Genomic DNA, 22,358 nt, shown 5'->3' with positions numbered 1-22,358 from the left:
CATCCAGGGCTGGACTGAGGGGCGAGTTCCATTAAGTAAGGGAGGGAAAGGAGAAGGAGCTAAAGGGAGAAGCAAGGGAGAAGGAAATGTTCCACTTACATAGTTCCCTTCACTTTGCCCTGAATTGTCTTACAAACAGTGAAGTAGTGCTGAAGTGTGGTCACTGGGTGGAGTATGAAACAGGGAAGCAACCTATGGACAGCAAGCCCCCAGGAAGAGAAATGTGATAAGGAGGAGACAATGTTCTTCACGTACCTGAATGTCTTCCATTAGTTCCTCTTTATGCAGACGTATAATCTGAACCTCTTTCTGTTCCTCTGAAGTAAGGTCTGAAGATCCTGAGGAAGAAGCAGGAACAGCAGAGTTGGATTTTATTTGCAAGGTGCATCTCCCCTATTGAAAATACAGACTAAGTTCCTTCTGCAAACACAGCACTGGCTATAAGACAAGATGCATTGTTCATCTTAGCAATGGGTTAGGAGTTAACGAGGACAGGTTCCCTAGCCTTGAAGGAATTAGTGAACCAGATGGACTTTCCAGTAGTTTTGTGCTTACCGTAACCAAGGGCGATCACAGTCGCATTATCATGGTTGAGGCGGAGCCACGTAAAAAAGCCAAGCAGAAGGTTTAATCGGGGTGTTAGGATTTAATGAGCACCTTGAAAAGGAGAGAGGAAGAAAGAGAGGGAATTCCAGAGCTTGGATCCCTGGCAGAAGAAGGCGTGACCATCGAGGGTGGAGTGAATAACCTCAGGGAAGCGCAGGAAGCCAGAATTGGAAGAGATCTTGGTGAATGGTTGGAGGTGTAATTAAGGTTGTGACACTGGTCCTGGTCCCTCTCACTGCCCTTTTAGAAGACAGGTTGGGTCTTAACTTCAACCGAGAATGGCCCCTTAGATAGGATACAGAAAGCATTTGTTAGAATGGCACAAGGGAAGACAGGCTTTCGTCCCCTGGAAAGACTGGAGAATATAATTGAGGGATTGAGTAAGAGGTTGAAGGGTTTTGATGGAGTGGTTGGGAAGAACACATTTCCACCGACAGGGTGTTCAAGAACTGCTGGACAAAAACACCATTAAGATAATTTGTAAGTGAACTGAAGGTATGAGAAGAAAACCTTTTAGTGATCTGGAAAGTGCTCCCTAAAGGGCAGTGGATGCAGATTCAATGAGAACTTTCAAAGGGGAATTGGATTAATTCTTAAAAAAGGTAAAATAAAGCTACCAAGCTAAGAAGAAGGGGCAGACAACTGGGACAAACTGAAGCACGTTCAAGAACCCAGCACAAACACATGGGCAGCTTGGGCTCCTTCTGTGCCGAATGGTCCTATAATAAAACAAGAACAAGCATTGGCATTTGGTTACTTGTAAAAGCGAACTCGTTGCTGTCTGCCAGAGGTGAGGGGGATGTGCAACTAATGGTGTGGTGTCTAAAACCTCCTGATCTTTCAGCCAAACAATGAAAGTCCCACTGCTACAAACAAGCATGCGTCTGAGGACTTGGCAGAATAATTCCCTCTCCTAGTGTTTGACAAAGGTTGCTGACCAACACCATAGACTGTCCCATATAACAGAAGTTCAAGGCAAGTACTGACAGAAAGAGTTAGAAAGGCTCCTGGAAACAGCACTTTCTCCTTATCTCATCTGAGCTTCCCTGCCTTTCGACAGAGAAAGCGAACAACACAGCACTGTGCAAACCACTGTGAAAAGATGAAATTGATCAACATTTAGTTTCAGAGCTTACTTGAAAGAACTAGTAGCCCCCACACTTCAGGTTATTCAGAATCACCATGTCAATCCACGTTGCCCGCATGTAATCAGTTGTTGATAGAAAATAGCCAATGGGGAACTCACTGAGAATGTTAGAACATTGAAGGTGAAGTACAGGAACTGTTCACAGCCGACTATGCATGTAATATCCAACGCGGTGCCAAGAACTTGGGCGATCTGTTTGTATTGTATCCCCTCTCTCCTGATAAAAGATTAATCACCAAGTGGTGACCGGTTACTGCCAGGATTTTTAAGGTTGGTGTTGTGTCATCTGAAAACCTGTAACAGTGCATAATCCCGCCCCCTGTGACCTCGTCCACAATCAGTTCCTGGAACCAGAGCATCCTTTTTTATTCAGAAGTCGATAGGTTTTGTGTTTAACACTTTTTGTGCCTAACACTTTTTGTGCCATGATGGTGTGGTGGCCCATGACTCACTCCCCTCCCCTCCTTTAACTTGTTCCTTGTCTGGGACACACCAGCTTGGCCAGGCTAGGTCTTTATTCCTTGGAACGTAGGAGAATGAGGGGCGACCTTATAAAACTGTTTAAAATTATGAGAGGTGGAGATAAGGTGGATGGTAACAGTTTTTTCCCCAGGGTAGGGGGGTCCAAAACTAGGGTGGCATGGGTTTAGGGTGAGAGGGGAAAGATTTAAAAGGGAGCTGAGGGGCAACTTTTTCACGCAGACGGTGGTGAGTATATGGAATGAGCTGCCAGAGGAAGTGGTTCCGGCAGGTACAATAGTATCACTTAAGAAGCACTTGGATAGGTACATGGAGGCGAAGGTCTTGGAGGGAAGGATATGGGTGAATGCAGGAAATTTGGACTAGCTGGGTGGGCACCATGGTTGGCATGGAATGGTTGGGCCGAAGGGTCTGTATCCGTGCTGTATTTGTGGAAGCTGCGGCAAGGCAAGGGTTAAGACAATGTGCAGGCAGAGATGGTTTGCAGACAGTCTGCAGTCACCTGTGCTGAGCAAGGTCTTCGAGACCATAGCTCCTCTTTGGATGGCATGGGAGCCGAGGTCACCAAGCACACAGAGACAAGATAAGGATGTAAATGAAGGATTGCAAGGCACATACTAACTATTGGACAATTATTAAGTCTAAGGTAGTATTGGCCATTGACGTGTCATTTCTATTGGTCGTTAACATCTATAAGGTATTTTATGCATGCAAATGAAGGATTTTAAGGTGCACAAGATTTTAATTGGTCAATATCTGTTTAAAAGGACAACTCTTTGCTGAAACTTCAGAACATTTCAGTGATAGGGGCTGGATTGTTCTCCTTATGCACAACTAAATGAAGTGTGATTGAGAAGTGAGGGCAAGTTGTCAGAGTCCAGTTAATTGGTAATGACATACTGCTCCATGACTCTACGTCCCTCAAGTTCCCTGTTCAACTGAGGATCTTGGCATCTGAGACACAATGCTGTAGGTTAAAACAAATCAGCTGGCCCTCATTGCACAGCTGCTTCTGAGATCTTCCCCACAATGCAGTAATCAAAACAAATGGCAAGTATCTCATTGGCAGAATTTTGTGATGTGTAATGGGGCTGAAACTCCCGTCTCTGAGTCAATGGTCTGGAACTGGCAGCCGGTGATTTAACCACTGGATCCATACAGGGTCTGAGTCTGCCCTCTTCCAGCTGGGCCCACAGACAAAAACCCAGACAACTGCCAAGGGACACACATCTGAATTCCAACACAGCAGTGAGGGAGCTTCAATTTTAAAATGTTGAACTAATGTGATATTGACCATAAAGCAACTAGTTTCTTGTAAACCCTTTGGTTTATTACTGTTCTTCAGAGAAGGATATCTGCTGTCCTAACCCTGCCTGGCTAAATGTGACTCTGGACCCACTAATAGGTTGACTCTTAGACTGGATTCCCCTTTGAGGGGTAATTAAGAATGGACAATAAATGTCAGCAATGTGACCCTCCTGTGAGCAAATCAATAAAGAAAAATCGCACACAGCTTTCTGAATGGACTAACCTGTTATGTAAAGTGATTGTCCGTGTCTGTTGTACTTTGATGGGTATGGTGACAGATCTGAACTGTTATTGGTCAGAGCCACAAGCTGGCAGGAGCCAGCGTAGAGAGGGTAGACTGCTGGAAACTTTCCCCCATGTCAGCGGTGAACAAAGTTGAGGATGTAGGTTTGAGATAAGGGGTGAGAGATTCAGAGGGAATCGGAGGGGACATTTTTCACCCAGAAAGTGGTAAGTGCCTGGAATACACTGCCTGGGAGAGTGGTTGAAGCAGAGTCACTGACAGCATTTAAGAGGTGTCTTGGTGAACATTTAAATCACTAAGGCATTGAAGGCTACAGGGCAAGTGCTGAAAGATAGGATTAATACAGATGCATCAGTGTGGTTGTGATGGGCTATATTGGACTGTTTCTGTTGCTGCATGACTCTGACTCTGTGACACAGGTGAAGAACAGACTCCGTCTCTCTTCTCTTTAGAAAAGAGGACAGAGAGGTGACCTAACAGGGGCCTTTGAAATGATGAAAGACATCATTAGACTGGGTACAGAGAGGTTTCTACTTGTGAGGAAGAGCAGCATTAGAGATCTTCAGTACAAGAGAGAGACTAAGAAATCCAATGGAGAATTCGGGAGAAACATCTGTATGATGCTGCATTCACTCCCTAGGTGAATATTACGGATGGTTTAAGGGGAGTCTGGATAAGTATATGAGAGAGGAGAGAATGGAGATAGAATTAGTTGATAGAAGAGGGGAGAAAGTTCAAGGGGTTAGCATACTGGTTGGGCCAAATGGCCTTTTTCTGTGTCCTAAATTCTCCGTGATTCTGCGAACCCTCTTTGGCTTCCCCAGCTCAGTCATCCCACAGATATTGGTTTTGAACTGAGGAATCAAATTGCTGTAATCTGGAACTCCGTAAATGAGTGAGACGAGGCAGTGAGTCCAAGGGTAACTTTCAGGAGAGAATTGACTAACTTCTTGAAAGAGAGAAAGTGATGGAGAAATGGGGACAGAATGGAGGGCTGCGCCCAATCAGTGGCCTTGTGCAAAGAGCCAGTACAAGAATAATGGGCTGAATGGCCTCTTCCTGTGCTGCAAGATGTAAGATTATGTTACCAAACTAATATGGGCCTGGATGATTCATCCAGAGTTTGGTATTTGAATCCCAACAAGGCAGCTGAGGACTTCAAACACAAGTAATTAAACACATCTGATATTTGAGCTTGTAATATCAGATGACAAACCTTTCTGGTTCATTAATGTCTTTCAGGACATCAACCCCCGTTGGATTTCTATGTGACTCCAGGTCCATCACTATCTGATACAACTCAGCAAACATTCAGTTCAGAGTTTCCTGGGGTTGTGAGCTGCCCTGGGCCCAACACAAGGAAGGTGTGCCAGCATCTTTACTCTCCTAGAAGGTTCAGGAGGTTTGGCTTGTCAGGAAACACTCAAACTTCTACAGATGTACTGTTGAAGTGTCCTGACTTGTTGCACCATGGTCTGGTACGGCACTTTGAATGTGCGGGAACATAAGAAGCTGCCTCAAGAAGGCAACATCTATCGTTAAAGATCCCCACCATCCGGGCCATGCTGTCTTCTCACAGCTACCATCGGGCAGGAGGTACAGAAGCCTGAAGTCCCTCACCACCAGGTTCAAGAACAGTTACTTCCCTTCAACCATTCGGTTCTTGAACCAACCGGCACAACCCTAATCACTGCCTCAGTACAGCAACACTATGACCACTTTGCACTACAATGGACTTTTTTTTTTGTTCTAATTATGTTCTTTCTTGAAAAAAATTGTTTTATTTATGTTTAATTAATGTTTTTCTTGTGAATGAAAAACACGATGATGCTGGAGAAACTCAGTAGGCCAGGCAACATCCGTGGAGTAAAGCAGGCGGTCAACGTTTCGGGTCAGGACCCTTCTTCAGGACTTTTCTCCACGGATGCTGCCTGGCCTGCTGAGTTCCTCCAGCATCATTGTGTTTTTCATCTACATTCCAGCATCTGTAGTCCTTTGTTTCTCTTTTTCTTGTGATGCTGCTGCAAGTAAGTTTTTCATTACACCTGTGCACGCATGTACTTGTGGATATGGCAATAAACTCGACTTTGACTTTGTATAATGAAATACCAAGCATGTACAAATGATAAAATTTCATCATTTACATCTAAACAGAAGCCAAATTGTGGGGATTCACTAATAATGAACATCAGGAATTGCTCACTCCTTTGACAGTCTGACTCAGTGAATGACGGTCTGACTCGGTGAAGCATTGCCTGATACTCAGCGCCTGTGAAAAAAGGAAGCAGGTGATGGTGTGATGAGGAGGAACTCGCTCTTGGAGCCAATTGCTGCAATTCCCCATTCTCAGTCCAAGCTCAGACGTCTGCATTGCAGGAAGCAGCCTAATTGTTGCGTGACAAAGAAAGTGAGAGCAGAGTCTGTCACCATCCCCTGCGACAATCCGCAGAAAGCAACAAACCCTGACATAGAACATAGAACAGTACAGCACAGGGACAGGCCTTTTGGCCCACAATGTCTCTGCCAGCCATGACGCTAAATTAAACTAATCCCTTCTGCCTGCACGTGATCCATATCCCTCCATTCCCTGCATATTCATGTGCCTCTCTAACAGCCTCTTGAATGCCATATTGGTTTCTGCCTCCACCACCGCTCCTGCAGCCAGTTCCAGGCACCCACCATTCTCTGTATAAAAAAATTTGCATCTCCTTTAAACTTTCCCCCTCTTACCTTAAAGCTGTTCCCTCTAGTATTCGACCTGGGAAAAAGATTCTGCCTACCCTATTTGCATCTTGCATTATTTTAAATACTTCTATCAGGTCTCCTCTCAGCCTCTGACGCTCCAGAGAAAGCAATTCAAGTTTGTCCAACCTCTCCTTATAGCTCATGCCCTCTAATCCAGGCAGCATCCTGGTAAACCTCTTCTGCACCCTCTCCAAAGCCTCCACATCCTTCCTGTACTGGGGCGACCAAAACTGCATGCAATACAAGGGAGGTCTAACCAAAGTTTTATACAACTGCATCATGACTTCCTGACTCTTATACTCCGGTTGGACAGACACTTGACTAGGATATGGGACCAACGATGACAAGTGTGGTTAGTGTAGAGAGGTAAAAAGGCTGGCATGGATGTGGTGGGTCAAAGGGCCTGTTGCTGTGCTGTACAATTCTATGACTCTATGGCTGAGCCCCAGTTTTACTTTGCATCGTCTTCACAAGCAATGGGCACCAATGGGTTGTGTTGCCCACACCGAATGGTTTCTGTGTTGCCCGACAGATAGCTCACTCCCCAATCCTTTGTGTAAAACAGAATTAAGAATTCTCAGAATGTGAGGCAGGCTCCCAATAACATTGTTTTCTTAAAATCCAGGCACAGGGTGGCACAGTGGTGGAGGTAGGAGAGCTGCTGCCTCACAGCTCCAGTGACCCAAGTTCAATCCTAACCTCGGGTGTTGTGTATGTGGAGTATACACGTTCTTCCTGTGACCGCGTGGATTCCCCCTGAATGCTCCGGTTTCCTCCCACATCCCAAGGACATGCAAGTTAGTCAGTTAATTGGTCGCTAGCGTGTCGGTGAGTGGTAGAATCTGGGGCGAGTTGATGAGATTGTGAGCAGATTAAAATGGGATGACTGTAGGATTAGTCAAAATGGGCACTTGATGGTTGGTGGAGACTTGGTGATAAAGAGCTTGTTTCCGTGCTGTATGACTCTGACTTCTTTTACTGTCTGGTTGTAAAGAAAAGGCATCTGTCGGTGGTGAAATATCTTCCCAACAGAAAACGTCCATCTTCTATACATAGAACATAGAACATAGAACACTACAGCACAGTACAGGCCCCTCGGCCCACAATGTTGTGCCGACATTTTATCCTGCTCTGAGATCTATCTAACCCTTCCCTCCCACATAGCCCTCCATTTCTCTATCATTCATGTGTCTATCTAAGAGTCTCTTAAATGTCCCTAATGTATCTGCCCCACAACCTCTGTCGGCAGTGCGTTCCATGCACCCACTACTCTCTGTGTAAAAAACTTACCCCTGACATCCCCCTTATACCTTCCTCCAATCACCTTAAAATTAGGTCCCCTCGTGTTAGCCATTGTCGCCCTGGGAAAAAGTCTCTGACTGCCCACTCGATCTATGCCTCTTATCATCTTGTACACCTCTATCAAATCACCTCTCATCCTCCTTCTCTCCAAAGAGAAAAGCCCGAGCTCACTCAACCTATCCTCATAAGACATGGACCATGAGGCTTCCAACTCAAATCTCCTCTCAAGAGGAAGCACCATATATATTACTCTCTATTTATAACTGGCAAAGATAAACCAGACCCTGTAATTCAATGATATCATCAGTGCTTCCTCATTCACCAACTACAACATCAAATCACTTCTCTTTTCTCTGTAAAAATGTTGAAAGAGCAGGGAAGAGACAATATTCCCTCAGTTCCAGCAACATAAAGAACACAGAGACACCAGAGACTGCAGATGCTGGAATCTGGAGAACACACAGAAAGCTGGAGGAACTCAACGGGTCAGGCAGCATCTATGGAGGGAAATGGGCAGTCGACGTTTTGGGTCAAGACCCTTCATCTCGACTGAAAGTTAGAGGGAGAATCTGGGACCAGGCTCCAGCTTCTCGGAATGCTGTGGGCCTTGGTTTTTTGCCTTGGTGAAACACGTTTTATATTTGGGAAACTTTAATCAGAACGTAATATTGACACTGGATCAATAATCCAGAAAAGCCTGGGGCAACATCTCTTACCTTCTAATGTGGAACATTAATCTCTTGGACTTGATGGTAACTACAACTATTTCAGATGAAGATTCTGCTTTTCCCATTCCTCCCTCTTCTGGACCTTCAAGGTCACCAGATCTCATGGGGAAAATTAATGCCAGCCACCTCAAAAAATGGCTTCCCAGGCCGCATGCCGGAAGCTCGGCCCTCTTACGCATCAAGGATGGCAACAGACCAATCATGTCAAGCGGAAGCAGAAAGTTCAGGTCAAATGGAGCGGGACTGGCTAACTGTTTCTGGGTGTGTTGAAGCTCAAAAAAATCCACAAATTGGACAACTCTGAGAAAGTACGGCCACCGGTGACTTTGGAAAGTTGAAAGCATCTCCAAAGAGAACACAAGCCCTTTGGTGCTTGCCATCATTGATTATTTGAGCACCCTATTTAATTGCACCACCACCTCATTACTCATACGATTTCTTCTCCCTTCCACCTCATCACAACTTTTCTCATCAGATCTTCCTTCCCTTCCTTTTCCTGAATCTGTACTCAATTAGAAACTATTACATATGTAACCTTTCCCCAGTTCTGATGAAAGGGTCTTCAAACTGAAACGTTGACACTGTTTATCTCTCCGGAGGCGCTGCCTGACCCAGTGAATCTTTCCAGCATTTTCCGTTTTCATCTCAGCAAAATGATTTGAGATTTTGAAATTAGCTTTTAGAATGAACAATATGAAAAGTTGGTACCGATATAGGTGGTCGTAAGATGTTGCTGGATAGTTGATTTTAAAAAAAAGTTTTCAGGAAAGGAACCCTGCTTTATTACATAGAACAGTACAGCACAGGAACAGGCCCACAGCCCACAATGTCTGTGCCAAAAATGATATCAAAACAAACTAAATCTCTTCTGCCTGCATATGATCCATATCCCTCTATTCCCTGCATATTCATGTGTCTAATTAGGAGCCTGTTAAAGGCCTCTACTGTATCTGCTTCCACTGCTACCCCTGGCAGCCTATTCAGGCACCTACCACTCCCCACACACCTCCTTTAAACTTTCCCCCTCTAACCTTAAATGCTGTCCTCTAGTATTTGCCATTTCTACCCTGGGAGAAAGATTCTGACTGTCTGCCCTATCTATACCTCTCATAATTTTATAAACTTCTATCAGCTCTCCCCTCAGCCTCTGACACTCCAGAGAAAACAGCTCAAGTTTGTCCAACCTCTCCTTATGGCTCATACCCTCTAATCCAGGCAGCCTCCTGGTGAACCTCTTCTGCACCCTTTCCAAAGCTGTATCAGCATTTCATCAATTTTCCTTTGATGTATATTCCATGACCAAACAGTATGGAGTTCTACACAGGTTCCAGCCCCTCAATGCCTAGTGGTGGGATGGATTTAAGCCATGGTCTTTCCCTAGAGAGCCTCTGCAGTGGCTGCACCAAGCTTTAGTTCATCCGTCCTGCACCTCGGGATGTGCCAATTGACAGCATTTGGTTACAGACACTCCAAAGACAAGCAAGCTTTAGGACTTCCACTGCAGTGGTTGGTGATTGTTTCAAGGCGCCCCCTGGGAATAGCCCATAGGATACAGAGTCCCGTGTTACATAGGGTGGCCCTTGACAAAGACCATCTCATTCCTTTCCAGACCTCCTGATGAGAATTTAATGAAGGATCTAACACCAAGTAAGCTTCTGTTGCAACAAACAAGATGCTGGAGGACCTCAGAGGATCAGGCAACATCTATGGAGGGAAATGGATAGTTGGTGTTTCTGGTTGAGACTTGCAGTCTAGATGAAGGGTCTCGACCCGAAATGTCAACCGTCTATTTCCCTCCTAGATGCTGCCTGACCCTCTGAGTTACTCTAGCATCTTGCTTGCTACTAAGGTCCTGGTGTTTCTTTGAGAGCTCTGGTGATAATGCGTAGAAAGTAGGAGCAGGAGGTAGGTCATTTGGCTCTTTGGACCTGTTCCACCACTCTACATGGTCATGACTGATCACTGTCTCTACCCCCTCTCATCGGGCAGACAATACAAAAGAACGCGCACCACCAGGCTCAAAGACAGCTTCTATCCTGCTGTTATAAGACTCACGAATGGACCTCTTGTACAATAAAGATGAACTCTTGATCTCTCAATCTACATCATTATGGCCCTTGCATTTTATTTGTCTACCTGCACTGCACTTTCTCTGTAACACCAGATTCTGTATTCTGTTTTATTTGTCCATTACTACCTTGATGTGTGTATATACAGAATGATCTGCCTGGATGGCACATAACCAAAAGCTTTACACTGTATCTCGGTACATGTGACAATAATAAACCAATTTTTCTGGGCAGGCACGGTAGTGCAGTGGTTAGCGTAATGCTTTACAGCGCCAGAGACCCGGGTTCAAATCTGGCCGCTGTCTGTAAGGAGTTTGTATGTTTTCCCCGCGTCTGCGTGGGTTTCTTCCGGGTGCTTCGGTTTCCTCCCACATTCCAAAGATGTACAGGTTAGGAAGTTGTAGGCATGCTATGTTGGCGTCAGAAGCATGGTGACACTTGCGGGCTGCCCCCAGGACATTCTACACAAAAGATGTACTTCACTGTGTGTTTCGATGTACATGTGACTAATAAAGATCTTATCTTAATTACAATTACCAATCTACTTCAGTCACCCGTTCTCACCTTCTCCTCATATCCCTTGATCTCTTTGCCGTTAATAAGTCAGTCTGCCTCCTTCTAATGACTTGTCCTCCATGAACTTCTGTGGTAGAGAATTCCACAGCTTCACCACACTTTGGGTAAAGAAATTTCTCTCGATCTTGGTTCTGATTGGGATTTCCCATATCCTAAGCTATGTGTCCAGGTTTCTGACTAGCCAGGAATTGGGAACATCCTCCCTGTATCTGGTATGTCAGTCCTGCTGGAATTTCATAGGTTTCCATGAGATTCCCTCCCTTTCTTCTAAGCTCCAGCAAATGTAGGCCTTAATGAATGAATCTCTTCTCATACATCACTGAGAAAGATTCATTCATTAAGGCATCCCAGGGATCAGGAGTCAGTCTAGTAAACCTTTATAGCACTCTCTCCGTTTCAAGGACATCCCTCCTCAGATAAAGAACATCAAAACTGCACCCAAAACTTCAGCTGGGGTCTCACCAACGCCCTGTACAGCAGCTGCAGGACTTCCTCGCTCCAGTACTCAAGTCCTCTTGCAATGAAGGTCAACCTTTTGCCCCCACTAACTGCCTGCTGCAACTGAACGCTTGCTCTCGGTGACTGGTGTACAAGGACACCCAGGTCACACTGGACCTTCCCTTTTCCCAGATAATAATCTGTCTTTCTGTCTTCAGAATGAAAGTGGATAACCTCACATTGACCTGTGTTAAACTGCATCTGCTCACTCGACCAACTTGTCCAGATCCACTGAAGTCTCCTCACTTTCCCCTCACTCCACTAGCATTGCGTTTCCAATTAGTTTCATCAACAAAATCGTTGGTATAAAGGGGCTCCTCTAGTTACCAATGACCTGAATTACGAAATCTGACTTTACACAGATTCTCCCGTACATTTTTAAAGCAATTTTCAAGATTGCAATAATAATAATAAAATGCTATGTGCTATTCACTAATGACCGGATACAGTGTATATTCCATTAGTTTAATTATGGGCAGTGTTAGGGTGAATATTCAACGAAATGAAAGAGCTATAGCAAGTGTACGTAGAGCGATATGACATGGGTTGCTGTAGAAAGCGGACCTTTCTAACTTATAGGGAAGTCAGCGTACCTACAATTCTCTGGAACAAAACTCTTGCGTAACTCAGGGAGCCCCTGTGTGTTGTAAGTTACTGGGACCAAACACAATCCCTGCAGCACCCCACATCACTGCCTGCCACCTGGAGAAAGACCCATTTATTCCTCCTCTACTGGAATCACAGAGGAGGAACAAATTAATTCTTGATCCAGGCCAGTAGGATCTTCCCAATCCCTTGTGCTTGAATTTTGCACACTAACCTTTTAAGTGGAACCTTATCAAAAACCTCAAAGTCCAAATTCACCACGTCCACTGACTGTCCCGTATCAGTTCCACTAGATAAAGCTTTCCAAGTTATTACATAGAACCATAGAACCATAGAACAATACAGCACAATACAGGCCCTTCGGCCCACCATGTTGTGCCGCCCTTCAAACCACACCTAAGACTATCTAACCCCTTCCTCTCACATATCCCTCTATCTTAAATTCATCCATATGCTTATCTAACAAGAACTTGACCAACGTATCAGCCTCCACCACCACCCCAGGCAGCGCATTCCATGCACCAACCACTCTCTGGGTGAAAAACCTCCCTCTGACATCACCCTTGAACTTCCCACCCATTACCTTAAAGCCATGTCCTCTTGTTTTGAGCATTGGTGCCCTGGGAACCATATACAATATGGAATACAATATACAATATGGAATCTTATACAATAGACTGAAGCATTTTCCCACTACTGGTGTTGTTTACTGGTCTATAATTCAGCTCTGACAAAGGGTCTCAGTCCTGAAACATTAACTCTGTTTCTCTCTCCACAGATGCTGCCTGACCTGCTGAGTGTTTCCAGCACGTTTTGTTTCAGATTTCCAGCATCTGCAGAGTTTCTTTTATTTAATTTTCTTTTTCTGATCTGTAGTTCCCTGTTTTTCCTCTCCCGCCTTTCTTAAATAGTGCGGCTACATTTAGCACCCTCAAATCTGTACAAACTGCTCCAGAATCTAAAGAATTTTGGAAGATGACTGCCAATGCCTCCACTTTTCCAGGGTCACTTCCTTTAGTACTCTAGGATTAGGCAATCAGGCTCCTAGGATTTGTTCAACTTTAGCCCTGTGTATTTCCTATCACCACTTCTCTACTAATAATGATTTCCTTCAGTCCTCTCTCTCTCTCTCTAAGTCCTTGGTTCCTTGGTCATAGAGTCATACAGCATGGCGAAAGGCCATTCAGCCCATCATGTCCACACCAACCCGATCTATGCCTCTCATAATATTACAAACCTCAGTCATGTCCCCTCTCAACCTTCCTCACTCCGGGGAGAACAGGCCGAGCCTCTCCAGTCTCTTCTCATAACTGAAACGCTCCATCCCAGGCAACACCCTGGTGAATCTCCTCTGCACCCTCCAGCATCAGCACAATACACCTGGGAAGCTTCCTATGCCCACCTTCAACATTAGAACATAGAACATTACAGCACAGTACAGGCCCTTCAGCCCACAATGTTGTGCTGACATTTTATCCTGCTCTAAGATCTATCTAACCCTTCCCTCCCACATAGCCCCCTATTTTTCTATCATTCATATATCTATCTAAGTCCCTTAAATGTCCCTAATGTATCTACCCCCACAACCTCTGCAAAACCTACTCCTGACATACCTTCCTCCAAAAATGTCCCCTCGTATTAGCCATCGTTGCACTAGGAAAAAGTCTCTGACTGTCCCCTCGATCTATGCCTCTTATCATCTTGTACACCTCTATCTAGAAGGCATAGCTTTAAGGTGAGAGGGGGAAAATTTAAAGGAGATGTGCGGGGCAAGTTTTTTACACAGCGGGGCTCGGCTGGGGTTGTTTTCTTTGGAGAGGAGGCTGAGGTGAGACTTAACTGAGGTGTATAAAATTATGAAGGGATTAGCGACAGTAGATAGAACGAACCTATTTCCTGAAGCAAAAAGATCAAAAATTAGGGGATATAAATTAAAAATATCAGTGGAGGGATTGGAGGGAAGATGAGGAAAGGTGTTTTTTCACCCAGAGGGTGGTGGGGTCTGGAACTTACTGCCTGAAAGGGCGACGTAGGAAGAGATCCTTGCCATATTAAAGCACTACTTGTGTATTTGTGTAGGAACACTTGAATTGCCTGGGTTTAGAAGGCTACGGGCTTAGTGCTGAAATTGGAATTGGAATTGGTTTATTATTGTCACATGTACCGAGGTAGTGAAAAACTTGTCTTGCATACCGTTCATACAGATCAACTCATTGCACATTGCATTGAGGTAGTACAGGGTAAAACAATACTGAATGCAGAATAAGGTGTAACAGCTACAGAGAAAGTGCAGTGCAGGTAAACAATAAGGTGCAAGATCATAACGAGGTAGATTGTGAGGTCAAGAGTCCATTTTATCGTACTAGGGGACCGTTCAATAGATGTACTTGAAGAGCTGTGACCGCAGTACCCAGTGACCCAGTGTTGGAAGGTGGAGTTGGACTGGGGTTAGACCAGCACAGACATGCTGAGATGAATGGTCTCCTTCTGTGTCACATTTTCCACGATTCGATGATTCCCCTCTGTCTGGAACATCTTCAGGTGTGATGCCTCTAGTGTTGAATTTCCCGGCCTGTGCTCACTGCCTCATTGGCAAATGACCGTGCAAGGGAAGGTTGGGTGATGGACAACGGTGTTATGAGAGGGAAGGGGGAAGGCAGCCAATCAGAATGCAACAAAGTGGTAAAATCAGGTGCTCACCAAAGGTTTCTCAAGGGACAGGAAGGAGAAACAATTTCATTGACTGACACAAGGAACATAGGAGAGTTTGGGAGAAGCCTATTGGGAGATCATTAGGAAAATAATTTTTTAAAGGAAATAGATAAATAAAAGTAAAATTATTATTTGAGGAAAGGACAGAGGAAATGGGATTAAATGGATCATTCTTCCAAGAGTTAGCACAGAGTTGATGGCCCAAATGAATGACGAATAGGGCAATGAGAGTGTACGGAATCAGCAAGCCAGCACTCTTGTGATGGGCAGAACAGCCTCTTTACATTCTGGAACTTTCAAAGAGAAGCACTTAACCCACTAAGTCAAATCAGGTATTTAAGCTACAGATGGGGAGGTCAGGATGATTAATTCTGCTCAGTGGTTATTTTTGGGGATGGTAATTGTTTAGATTTGGAGAGTTTGTTTCATGATGTTGATTAGAGATAAACATCGGACAGAATGAATTCCCCTACACTTCTCTGGAATAGCCCACGTAGGTCCACTTGAGAGAGCCAAAGAAGCCCTGGATTAAAGTCCCGTCAGAGGGAGAGAAGTGCAAAGCTGGGGAATAATCCTGGACATATTTACATCATTACTATGTTTGCAGAACAATTTTGTCTATCTAATATTCCCTTCGCAAAGCGAAAACAACGTCATTTTCAGAGATGTGGGAGGAGGCAAACGATCACTGTTATCAGATCGTCATTAATTGAACTTTAAAACCTCGGAGAGATCATCTTCAAATGAGAGAGCAGCTCTGGTAACATGTACAATGCACACATTTGCAAGCTAGACTGATGTGTGGTTAAAGATCCAGCAATCTGCAGCCTCTGATATTAGAACCACATCCTGCCCAGTGCGTAAACCTTCCCCGTATGTGTCTCATTATAGAAAAGCAATGCTCTTCTATATCAGTGCAATGCTACAGGACTGCCCAGTGCAACAGTGCATAGAAAATATAAGTTGCAAAAGTCCCCATTTGCTATGAGGTGCTGTTAACAAACAAACAGAGAAGCAAGCACCAAAAATATAAACAGAGCCACCAAATTCTTGCTAGAAATCTGATTATTAATCCCAGGAGAGTGCCTCCAGTATTTATTGACCATCACTAATTGCCCTTGAGAAGATAGGTGTGAGCCACCTTCTAGGACTACTGCAGTACTTGGGGAAAGAGGAAGGAGTTCCCGAATTTAGACACGGCAACATTGAAAGAAACGCGATATATTTCTGGTGTGTGACTTGGATGGGATCCTGCAGGGGGTGGTATTCCTTTGGCCCACTGCCCTGTCCTTCTCAGCGGTAGAGGTGACAGGTTTGAGAGGTGCTACTGGGGAAGCCTGGGGAAGTAACAGTAGACGGTAATTGCTTTAGACTTGGAGAGTATGTATAGCGATATTGATTGAGGGATAAATGTTGTTCTGGACAAACTACCCTGTTATTCTTTGTTACTGCTCCGTGTAGGAAGGCAGAGGAAACTGATGTCCCTCCCAAACCTTTGACAATTCAACCCTATCTTAGCACTGCAGGTTTCAAGTGCCCAGAGTAGAACTTGAATTTTCAAACTACTGTCTTGAAAATTAACTGAGCCACAATTGACACTAAAAGGCAGCATTGTTCAGAAAAGAGGGAACAACTAACAAGTTCATACTCGTCTGACAGTACCAGGAAGTTGGTAAGTAAGGAAGCCTATTGGATAATCTGAGCATTTGGGCCCAGTAATGCAAGGGTTACTGGAGATGGACATCTAATGGCTGAGAATGGCAACCTTGGTGGTATCGTCCACCATCTCACTGGCTGATGTTCCTGGGACTATCACTGCATTGAAAGACACATTTGATTGTTTACTGGAAATACAAAAGCAGTCTCACACAGTCAGGTGACAGATCCGTCCAGTGTTCATTGGTGACTGGGAGGTAGTCACTGGAACATTGGCAGACCATTTTTGTCCTGCAGGTTTCAATGTTTGTTTGGTAAAGTTCATTGAACATCAGGAGTGATCGTTGTTCAAGTGTCAGTCATTCCCTAGTCCCAACCATCAGCCTGATAATTGATGCCCCCTTTCCTAAAGCCACAGTGTCAGCCATGGCTCAGTGGGTAGCAGAGCAGAGGGTTCGAGTCCCACTGTGGACACATCAGTGCAAAATTTGACCAGGGCAATGCCGAGGGAGTGCTACATTGTTGGAGGTGTCATCTTTCAAATGTGATGTTGCACAAAGGTGGATATAAAAAAAGATCATCATTCTGCAATGAAGAAGAGGAGGTGAGTTGTAGCCAATACTTCTCTCAGCCAATATCTGTGTAAGCACTCCCACTCTGTGTTAGACATTGAGCATTGAGACGAGAGCACATAATCCAGGCTGCAGCTACTTCCCTTCAACCATTCAGTTCTTGAACCAACCTGCACAATCCTAGTCACTACCTCAGTAGAGCAACAATAGGACCATTTTGCATTACAATGAACTTTGGGGGTTTTTTTGTTCTAATTGTGTTCTTTCTTGCATAATTTTGTTTAATTTATGTTGTCAATTTATGTTTTTCTTGTGAATATTGTGTATCTGATGCTCTGTGCCTGTGATGCTGCTGCAAGTAAGTTTTTCTTTGCTCCTGTGCATACATGTACTTGTGCAGATGACAATAAACTCGACTTTGTCTTTGACCTTGACTCAGAGCTGGACTGTGGGATCACTGCTCTGTCAAAGTATTTTAGATGAGACATTAAGCCAAGACCTGTCAGTTCTGTAAAACATTCCACAATGATACCCGGGGGGTCCTCATTTATTCATCAACCAACATCACTAAAGCACATCATCTGGTCATTGACGCATTGCCTTTTGTGGGATTTTGCTGTGCACAAGTTGTCTGCTGTGTTTCCCCGAGTTGCAACAGTGGCTAAAATTCAAGATGCATCTCTTCCCCTTCAGCATTGCAATGGGAACATTCTCTCTGCAACTCCCATCACCACCAAAGGCCCATTCCCCGTGCAACTGCAGGAGATGCAATACGTGTCCCTACAATTCTTCCCTTCCCAACATCCATGGACCAAACACCTTCCCTTCTTTCCAATCCGTGTACTGCATTCAGTGCTCACAATGAGTTCTCCTCTCCTCTGGAGAAACCAAATGCAGAGGAGATTTACCAGGATGCTGCCTGGTTTGGAGAGTATGCATTATGAGGAGAGACTAAGGGAGCTAGGGCTCTACTCTTTGGAGAGAAGAAGGATGAGGGGAGACATGATAGAGGTGTATAAAATATTAAGAGGAATAGATAGAGTGGACAGCCAGCGCCTCTTTCCCAGGGCACTAATGCTCAATACAAGAGGGCATGGCTTTAAAGTAATAGGTGGGAAGTTCAAGGGAGATATCAGAGGAAAGTTTTTTACCCAGAGAGTGGTTGGGGCATGGAATGTGCTGCCTAGGGTGGTGGTGGAGGCAGGTACATTGGTCAAATTCAAGAGATTGCTAGATAAGCATATGGAGGAATTTAAAATAGAGGGATATGTGGGAGGAAGGAGTTAGATAGTATTAGGCGAGGTTTAAAGTTTGGCACAACATTGTGGGCTGAAGGGCCTGTATTGTGCTGTACTGTTCTATGATTCTATAAGATTGGGTATCTGCATTACAGAACCGCATCTCACTACTTTTCTCCACAACTTTAAGCTTGTTTTACTTCCAAAGTCTTCAACCTGAAATGTTAACTCTTGTTTCTTTCTCCACAAATGCTGCCTGACCTACTGGGTATTTCCAATGTGTTGTAAAGTCAGCTGTCACTGAGGAATCATGACCAGACCTGTGCCTCATCCACTTCCCCACTGATCTCAACGTCCTTTCAATCCCTCAAAAAATCTACCAATCTCGTCCTTGAATATTTTCAATAACTGAGCTACCACAGGGCTAGAACATTCTGCAGAGTTGCAACGCTTTAAATGGACATATCTGGGATCCATATCTCCCTAAAAGTGGCTGCACAAGTTGACAGAGTAGCAAAGAAGGCCTATGGCATGCTTGCCTTATTAGTCAAGGCATTGAGTTCAAGAGTTCAAGAGTTGCAGCTGTTTCAAACTCTGGTTAGGCTGCATCTGGAGTATTGCATTCAATTCTGGTCGCCCCATGACAGGAAGGACGTGGAGGCTTTGGAGAGGGTGCAGAAGTGGTTTACCAGGATGCTGCTTGGATTAGAAGGCATGTGCTAAAAGGAGAGGTTTGACAAATTTGGGTTGTTTTTTCTGGAGTGGCAGAGGCTGAGGGGAAACCTGATAGACGTTTATAAAATTATGAGAGGCATAGATAGAGTAGGCAGCCGGTATCTTTTTCCGAGGATCAAAATGTCTAGTACTAGAGGACATGCATTTAAGGTGAGAGAGGGAAAGTTCAAAGGAGATGTGCGGGGCAAGTTTTTTACACAGGGAATGGTGGGTGCCTGGAATGTGCTGCCAGGGGTGGTAATGGAAGCAAATGTGATAGAGGGGTTTGAGAGGCTTAGATAGACACATGAATGTGTAGAGGATGGAGGGATATGGACCGTGTGCAGGCAGAAGGGATTAGGTGTCGTTAGCTTAATTAGTTCAGCACAAATTCATGGGCCGAAGGGCCTGTTCCTGTGCTGTACTGCTCTATATTCTATGTTCTACGCTAAGATTATGATCCCCAGTTCTGGACACTCTCCTATATGCACCCTGGCTCTTTAGGATCACCCTCTGTAGGATCCAGACCCACAGACTCTCCACCCTCTTGCCCATGGATTCCCCTGTATAGGACAGCCAGTGGCACAGCGGGTAGTGCTGCTGCCTCAATGCTCCAGAGACCCTGGTTCAGTCCTGACCTCTGGTTCTGTCTGTATGGTGTTTACACGTTCTCCCTGTGAACTAGTGGGTTTCCTCTGGGTGCTCTGATTTCCTCCCACATCCCAAACACATTCAGGTTGGTAGGTTAATTGGATACTGTGAGTTACCCCCAATGTCAGTGGGTGGTGAGAGAAATGGGGGAGAGTATGGTTAATGGATCCCTGAGAGAGAATAGATCACAGGGAAATTAGTGGGGGAATGGGACAAATGGGTTTGCTTTGAGAGATGTCATCGACCCAATGGACCAAATAGCCTCCTTCTCTGTTTTAAGGTGTTATGATGTGTGATGGCTTCCATACCCTCTCAGTTCTTTTTTCTTTCCTTTCCCTTCGAGTTCTGGTCTTCACTGTTAATGAAAGCATCTGTCCCATCAAACATAATCTGAAATATTCCTTTGGATCACCTCTCAGTTGTGTTTTTCCTGGATCATTGAAGTCCAGCCTGTTCCTTAAGGACAATTGTAGAGTCAGTCAGTGGAAATTAGTTCAGAAACTGTATAAGTGATCAGCAACCAAGATAATGAATAGTAAATAACGATAGTTTATTCCAGTAGAAACATTGTCCACAAAACTCTTAGGTGATGTCCCATTTCTCAATTATTTGAAAGGGACTTTGCCCTTATTGAAATGCTAGGTACACGGTAGTGTAGCGGTTAGCATGACGCTATTACAGCGCCAGAGACCCGGGTTCAATTCCCGCCGCTATCTGTAAGGAGTTTGTACGTTCTCCCCGTGTGTCTGTGTGGGTTTCCTCCGGGTGCTCCAGTTTCCTCCCACATTCTAAAGATGTACAGGTTAGGAGTTGTGGGCACGCTATGTTGGCGCCGGAAGAGTGGCGACACTTGTGGGCTGCCCCCAGAACATTCTCAGTAACGCAAAAAGACATATTTCATAGTGTGTTTTGATGTACATGTGACTAATAAATAAATATCTTATATATCTGATAAGTAAAGAAATTACAGGCACTGTAAATCTGAAATAGAAACAGAGAATTCCAGGAAGTCTGCAGGTTAGACAACTGGAGAGAGAAGCTGAGAAAGGTCAATGACGTTCTGTGAAAAGTTAAAAAAAGAGCTTAAGGTGCAGGGATGGGGAAGGGTTGGGGGAGAACAAGGCCACTGCTTGTGATAGGGTGGAGACCAAGGGAAAATTGAAGACAGACTGGTGTGGACTTGGAAAGGCTTGTGCATGACACCTAATGCAACTGGACGAGATGAATGGTCGTCGACCTGAAGGGTTAACTCTGCTTCTCTCTCCACAGACGCCACCTGACCTGTGAATATTTCCACTTATTTAAACTTGTTCTCGTAAACTGCAAAACTGCTTTACTCACATCCTAACCACAAGAACAGCGGTGGTTTCTAGAAGGCGGATTGCCACTCCCCTCCCTTCTCACAAGGAAAGAGAGTCAGGTATGGCTTCTGAAGCAAAGGCCACGTCTACCGAAGGAGAGAGAAAAAGATACAGTGCAGAAGGAAGCATTTGGCCCATCGTTCCTGTGCTGGCTCTTTGAAGGCTCCAACATTGCGCTTGCATTGGGTATAGTTGTATGGTAGAGGGGATGAGACGGGGGGGTATGTGAAAGGGACCTTTCACTTGTACAGGATCACCCCAGGAGTACTCTGGGGCAATGTTGTTCAAGCTCCTTTCACATAAAGGAGGCCATTCGGTCCATCCAATCTATGCCAGCTCCCAGAGGAGTAATCCCATTAATCCCATTCCCCACTCCCTTGATTCATTCTCTCTCTTCCAACTTCCCAACATCTCCCCCCAGATTCTACCCCTCTCCTTCACACTCGGGGCAAGTTTCAGCGGCCAATTAACCTACCAACCCGCATGTCTTTGGGATGTGGGAGGAAACCAGAGAACCCAGTGGAAATCCATGTGGCCACAGGGAGAACATGCAAACTCCACACAGACAGCACGCGATGTCAAGATTGAACCTGGGTCTCTGGAGCTAGGAGGCAGGACCACTACCCGCTGCCCCACTCTACTGTCCTTCATGTTGCCTTGACCACACTGTGTGAAAGTTTTACACTAAAATAATTGATAACATCATGTAGCTATTGTAAGGAAAGGGAAATGTAAGCGGCCCCTCCAGCCTACTGTTCCAGTGAACTGATCTTGTGTTTCACCGCTGCTTTCTCACCTCTTGTTGTTACAGCGCTGCGTGTGTGTGTCTCTGTGTGTGTGCGTGTGGGTGTCATGTCTGTGTGTACATGTTTGTGTGTGTATGTTTGTATGTGTGTGTCTGTGTGTGCCTGTGTCTGTCTCTATCTGTGTGTACATGTTTGTGTGTGTATGTTTGTGTGTGCATGTGTTTGTATGTCTGTGTGTGTCTGTCTATCTATCTGTGTGTGCATGTTTGTGTGTGTATGTGTTTGCATGTGTGTGTGTGTGTCTGTGTGTCTCTGTGTGTGAATGATTGTGTGTGCATGTGTTTGTGTGTGTCTGTCTGTGTGTGCATGTTTGTGTGTGTCTGTGTTTGTGTGCATGAG

General features: G+C 44.9%; 2 protein-coding genes across 5 annotated transcripts in view; both read right to left on the bottom strand.

The window, feature by feature from the left end:
• Positions 1–22,358, bottom strand: part of LOC127585534 (MOB kinase activator 2-like) — a 507,209-nt gene that overhangs the window by 6,664 nt on the left and 478,187 nt on the right. The window lies entirely within an intron of this gene.
• The window catches only part of LOC127585532 (cytohesin-3-like), a 55,268-nt gene that overhangs the window by 24,586 nt on the left and 8,324 nt on the right, over positions 1–22,358 (bottom strand). The window contains exons 1-2 of one of the 4 annotated variants that reach the window (XM_052043078.1): positions 20,161–20,219; positions 256–338 (exon numbers count right to left, since the gene is read on the bottom strand). In XM_052043078.1, the coding sequence (XP_051899038.1) occupies positions 256–270 (15 nt within the window). In that variant the 5' untranslated portion in view covers positions 271–338; positions 20,161–20,219. The other 3 variants (XM_052043077.1, XM_052043079.1, XM_052043076.1) reach the window with 3 other exon arrangements.

The sequence above is a fragment of the Pristis pectinata genome, chromosome 33 (assembly GCF_009764475.1).
Source record: "Pristis pectinata isolate sPriPec2 chromosome 33, sPriPec2.1.pri, whole genome shotgun sequence".
Lineage (NCBI taxonomy): Eukaryota > Metazoa > Chordata > Chondrichthyes > Rhinopristiformes > Pristidae > Pristis > Pristis pectinata.
The sequence above is the reverse complement of the archived record's forward strand: the minus strand, read 5'-3'. Positions and strand labels throughout refer to the sequence as shown.